This window comes from Rhipicephalus microplus, chromosome 5 (assembly GCF_043290135.1).
Source record: "Rhipicephalus microplus isolate Deutch F79 chromosome 5, USDA_Rmic, whole genome shotgun sequence".
NCBI lineage: Eukaryota > Metazoa > Arthropoda > Arachnida > Ixodida > Ixodidae > Rhipicephalus > Rhipicephalus microplus.
Window position 1 is genome coordinate 98674191 of NC_134704.1, and position 6161 is coordinate 98680351.

At 43.6% G+C, this 6161-nt stretch overlaps 1 protein-coding gene across 1 annotated transcript; it reads left to right on the forward strand.

The window, feature by feature from the left end:
- Window positions 1–356: 356 nt before the first annotated feature.
- LOC142817325 (uncharacterized) lies at window positions 357–5789 on the forward strand. The gene is made up of 2 exons (XM_075894363.1): window positions 357–524; window positions 4731–5789. Exons 1-2 carry the CDS (start codon window positions 422–424, stop codon window positions 5024–5026), a joined length of 399 nt encoding a protein of 132 aa, XP_075750478.1. The 5' UTR covers window positions 357–421; the 3' UTR covers window positions 5027–5789.
- The last annotated feature ends 372 nt before the right edge of the window (window positions 5790–6161 follow it).

The window sequence follows — 6161 nt, forward strand, 5'->3', positions numbered from 1 at the left end:
ATGTCACAGATTAGGGAGAAGGCACGATGCCCTCTTACCTCCTCGAGAGAGTAGATGACCTTTTGACTGCAAAGAGAAACCGTCCCTCCACGATGGGGAATTAGGGGAATTTCAGGCACGTGGTTGGTGAAATTATTGCATTATCTCCGGAAGAGAGCGACAGCGCATTGGTAGTTTTGTGGTGCACGGGGGCTGAAATGGGCTTTACAGGCCGCCAAAGTTGTCTCGCCAAAGTGTACTCGGCAGGCCTGTGACTGGGAATAAGTGGCTAGGCTTAGTTTCGTAATAAAATGCTCTATAGAAAGTGAATTGTCGAATGGTTGGCTGGTCACCTTATCTGCGCAGCAGTTCCCCTAGCCCCGGAGAAGACGAGGAGGGCAGTGCTGAGGCATCTCGCACAAAAGGACAGTGCTGTCCACGGATGCGGTGTGGCTGTCTCTTCTTGTGGTTCGTACTGCTGCTTGCAGCGTTCGGCATTACCATCGCCTACCTCCTCTTTCCCGACGAGGTCAGCGATGTCTTATGTAAGTGCATTGCTCAATAAGCCGTTATACTGGAGGCTATAAACTCAGAATAGTACCTCAGGAACCTACGCGATATCGCAATCTCGTGACCGCCATGCGGACAACTTTTTTCAGCGAAGGGGTGCTGCTGCGATCTCCTCTGGATTGTTTTAAATTTTGCGTGACCCTCCAGAATCGCACTGCCGGGGTAACTGCATCCACCATTGTTCTCCTGCGGAAGTCTACTACCCTCTCTTCAGTTTCCAAAGGCGTGTTAAGGGAAAGCAATAGCAGTGATCCTGGCAGCCATCACAAACTCCTGACGATGGCGGCGGTTGATTTTTCACACGAAAACCGAAGGTGTGTATCACGTGCAGTGACGTGGCACGTATGATAATATTGATTTGAAATCTGTATTAGGCCTCATAAATAGGTTACACGCTCAAAACAACGCGCAAATCCGGGGATGAAACGCAAATGGGACAGCAAGTGTTGTCATGCTAGTGTATTTTTTCTGTACAGTGAGCCTTTTTAGCGGTAGAGAACATAGGGTGTGCTCAATGCAGCTATATTAGCATAGGTTGCAATTTTGTTATAGTTAATGTTTTCATTACACAGATAGTACAGTCAAACCACCATACATTGAACTCAAGAAAAAAAAAGAAAATAGTTAGATGTATGCTGTAATTCTCTATATCTCTTTTAAATGATTTACATCTCGGGCCCGAGTTTTGGTGGGCTTCGGGGTACCGCTTCGCAATATCACAAAGAAGACGGTTTCGCGGTGATACGCTGTCCTGTTTTATTGTTCTCTTGGTTTCTTTAGTTTTCATTCATTTTCCGCAGTTTATAGTTGGGTGTGAGGGTTACGAGGTTATATGCAGGTGAGGCTTATACGTGAGAAGACCTCGTATTGAAATAATAAGCACACCATACTCAGATTTGTATACAAGGGCATACACAAAAAATTTCAATCCCCTTCATCAAATAAAGGGCACAAATTGTTCATTTACTGTAATCAAAGATACTTCTGCACGTAATCTCTATGCAAAGTCATGCATTTCTTCCAGCGTTTTTTCACCCGTTTCTAGCCGTCTTTGTGAAGGCCCTGTGATTTACATAAAAACCACTGTTCAACTTCGAAAATAACAAATCCTCCATCGTCAAATCGCCGACGGTAAAGTGGTTCCTTCGTCTCGGGAGGGAAGTCACTTGGCACAAGTTCAGGCAAAAAAGGCAGCTGTTGCAAACATTCATAAAATAGCTCGTGGAGGGAGGCAATCAACGCTTCTGCGCCAACAGTGTCAATTTATTCTGAGGGAAGTCGCAATTAGGTGTCACCAAGCAAGGTACCAAACATACAAGTGGTGTTCTTCATCAGTATTTATCCTCGCAGTTCGTTGACTACAGATTCCGCCATCACACTTTCCATGCTCAATCGTCTGGCGTCAATGATAACGGCTTCCATTTTCTTTAGCGTGACAAGATAATCCTTGATTGAGGGTCTAACTTCTTTTGGCTCATATTTCAGGGTCACGTGACTGCTTTGAAAGCTACTCTTCCACCTCACAACCACGTCATGTGATCGGATTGGGCCACATAGGTTTTACTGCAGATACATTAGAGGTTACTCTAGCACTTGTGTCTATAGGAACTGCAAGCCAAGGCTCTTTAGCAAGCATGCGAATGATGGGTTGTACACAAATTCGCCTATTCTTGCCTAGTCTTCATTACTTTGGCCCCCTGTGGCCTGAATTCGTTATGCCACAATACAAAGCTCAGCCAAGAATAAGCACCTACGCTTCCCCACCTTGACCTATTTAGGCTCACCATTTCAAATTGGCTCACGATGTTCACAGCAGCTCATTTTTTTATTCAAGACAAAACGAAAACACAGCAAGAAACAAAGCCAGAAGTGCGTCTTAAGCCCGCAAGCACAGAAACTATGTAAATTTGTGTGCTACCCAGCATTCTCATGTAGGATGAACGATTGCAGCACCACAGTCCCTTCTAGTTATTTTAGGAAACTATATGTTTCAACCGACTGACCGAAAGTGCAAGTCCACTTTCAACCTCACAACCATGTAATGTGACGGCCTTTCACCTAATGGACCTAAAATGAAAGTTTCTCTTTCTATCTTTCATCTCTTTCTATCTTTCTATCTTTCAAAACTGTGCCATATGGTGGGCTTTCACACGATAAAGAAAACGGCTTCTCAACCTCGTCATAACATAGGCTTCTAATCCATCGATCGACAGTAAAAAATTCTTTCACCCAACAAACGTGTCAAATAATGAACTTTCCCCATGAACCAAAAGATCTTCTTTCTATCACAACCTTGTCTGATTATGGGCTTTCAATACATGGACAAAAAGGGAAAGTGCCTCTTTCACCTCAGAACCGAGACAAATGACGGGCTTTCACCCAAACAGACCGCTTTTATTTCATAGTGGGTTTGCCACAAGTTGTCGCCCTTCCAATAAACGATCTACGGCACTTGGGGTTGATTATCGAAGTGGCCGCCGACCTCACATGAAAAAAAAATGTACGTGACAAGACATCTTATATGTGCGCAGGTATTCAAGACGATCAAATCAATTATGCAAAAAAGCTTCATGTGACTATCTGAGTCAGTTCTTATGATAATTGAAGAATTTTTGGATACTAACATCGAGCACCGGAAGCCTACTGGCTATATTTTCAGTATCGTGTTCCACACGTTTATTGGGGCACTATCACAGCGGCGACGTCAGGGTTCTTTTCTCAAAGTTTGATTGCGTTGATGATAGCCAGGAATATCACTTTTTTTTTCATGGCCGCCACCGGGCAAACAAACAGACAATCGCGGAGAAGTGAACGGCGACTGCGCCCGATGGCTGAAAGGCGCGTAGAAGCTTGGGAGATAGCATGTGACAGCAAGTGGTAGTTTCCACATTACCACGGCACCCTTTTAATCAAACTTCTCGTTTACAAAAATGCGCGTGAGAAAGCCTCCTTCATTAGGGCAAAAGACAACTGCTTGAAGAGTCTCTCGCTGGCCGACGTTTGATTTGTGAAGCGTTCTGGCTACTATTGATAGTCTGTTTTAAGAACTGTTTTGCACTTACGTAAAGCATCGTATTGTTCGAAAACAGTGCAATATAATTCGAGTTACCCAAACTCTATACCGCTGGGTTTCAATGTGCTAACAGGCCATAAAAATTGTCTACTACAGCATATTCTGGGAATTCACGTTCAAGCTTCCTAATTATAAATTATTTATGTCTGTGATTTTACGATTCGAATGCTAGGCAAACATGAAACAAAGCACGTTCCTTTTAGTGTTTCTGTGCCAACAATAAACAAAAGGAAGTAGTGATGGTAAACAGGTTGTTTGCGCCTGCTTGGAGAGTGAAATCATTCTTTGCAGTTCCGCATTTGTTATTACAAGTGAGAATGAGAAGGAATGGTGAAGGTTCGGTATATATTTCATTTTAACGAAAGCTAAAACACCTGCATGTTATGCGAATCGCAAGCGTTCTAAATTAAAAAAAATTAGAAGTCCTTCCTGTTTCCTTCATGTATTTCGACAATCGCAACTCTGTAAATATTTTACAAGCATGCATGAGGTCAGTAGCCCGCTTCTTTAAGTTTGTCTCCGTACGTCACCATCGCTGATTGGAATAAAAAATGAACAAGGAATCATGCATATCTCTATGTTCAAATTAAATCAAATCAAAGTTTATTTTCGCATAGCGTTGTTACAGCGTTAAGGACATACAGAAGGTCCCAAGGTCAGGGACCGTACCGGAAGCCCCTGTACAGAGTGATCAGATACAATCTGCAAAACATGCCCAAAAATGTCAAAATGTCTAAATTATCCTGAACAAAACAAACACGCACACACACACACGGGTGGACAGGTTACGCAAAAGGAGTACTGCGATAATTGGGAACACTAATGAAGAATGTAGTGAGTAAATGCCTGAACTATCAACTTTCCCCTGCTCGCATGCGTGATCATGCTTTCTACGCTCTTCTCAACCAAAAAAATTTCGCCTTTTGCTATTCAACTACGATACATACATAGATACATACATACATACATACATATATATATATATATATATATATATATATATATATATATATATATATATATATATATATATATATATAATGCTACGGAGAAGGACAAGTAAGTTGCCGTCACTGCACCATGCTTCACACGACGACGAATTTTGCAGGCCAACTGGGACTGAACAAGCTGGCGGGCCAGGGACCAGCTGGTGAGTCGAACAAATTGAAGGCTTCGAAAGTGCTCGACGAAGCCGATGAAGAAGAATGGGGCCACAGCATCTTCGACGTGCGACAAGACGCCGAAGACCCGCCGTCTTCCGATTCTCTCCCGGAGTACGATGTCGATGAGCTGTCTGACAATGAAACGAACTCCACCTCGTCGGTAGTTGTCACGCGGGCTTCTAACACGATGGTGACACCCCGATCGACGTCACCGGCTGTTATCTCTTCGAATTACGCGTGAACACCCTTTTTTCTTGTTACCGGGATGTTGAACAATGTTGAAGGCATTGAGGGCATGTCCCGAGTGAATGACCCCGACAACAAAATAGACTTCGACAGCTTCATCGACGTTGCAGCTTTTGGGAGACACGCGTTTAAGCCGTCAGCGTCGAAAATTCCAGTGTCGACCCGGAGAAACGTGTGGCGCGCCACAGCGAATTCCACAACTGTCGCTTTGAGTGACGTCACCCCAACGTCACCCTCGGGAATCCTTCAGTTGCTAATTCGATTCGGCTTGACAACTTACCACACTCGCGCAATGAAAGCAAAGGCTACAATACAGTGGTATCTTAAAGAAGCGAAAGCGGCTGGTACGCCAGTGACCATTGAATTAGACGATGAAGGCTACGACTGGCCTGTATTCGCAAGTCCTCACAGTGATGCCGCAAAAATGACAGAACCGTACCGAGGCAGTGTCACCCTACGACATTTCAGTATGCCACTTGTGAGAGACGCGAACTGGTCAGATCGTCTTAATTACAGATTAACAACTCATGGTGCTGTCACAAATCGAGGCCCATTACATGACACTTCGGTTAACTCTTCCATTTTAAATGTAACGTCATGAAGTGGACGCACTGAAACCGATAAATATGGTATACAGCGCGTTTCTGTGTCATTTTTTGTGTTTTCAAGGGGACGAGGGTGGTTCGCGGAAAGAGTATTCATTGAAGCGCTTCTAAACAAATATATCATGATTGCACAATGCATGACAACTCGATTTAATAAACAAGATCACTTTGGTCAGACGCTCATGTTGATTTATGTACTTTCAAAAATGCTGCTAACATTGATGTAAATCGACAAACACGGTCTGTCAAAACGACGGCGCTTGCTTCGATGTTGAAATTAGGTGGAAATTCGATGTTGCGTCATTGCTCTTGGATGGAGCACGACAGGTGAACTCTGGAAAACAGTACTAACACCCATTTGGTATTGTGAGACCCGCATGTGTACACATCGATTAAGCGAACCTCATTTTTCCAGGGGCTGCATTGTACGAAATTTCCTCAATAAGACTTTCAAACTTCGAGCACGCGAGCGTCAATTATGGACAATCCTTTTCTCCGTAATGATGAAGGAGGCTAATTAATAAT

What these genes read in the sequence shown, in the direction of transcription:
- LOC142817325 (XM_075894363.1), top strand. Translation starts at nt 422, where the DNA reads ATGCGGTGTGGCTGTCTCTTCTTGTGGTTCGTACTGCTGCTTGCAGCG. An exon ending in CGAGGTCAGCGATGTCTTAT is followed by an intron (nt 525 to 4,730) that starts GTAAGTGCATTG and finishes CGAATTTTGCAG; the next exon opens with GCCAACTGGGACTGAACAAG.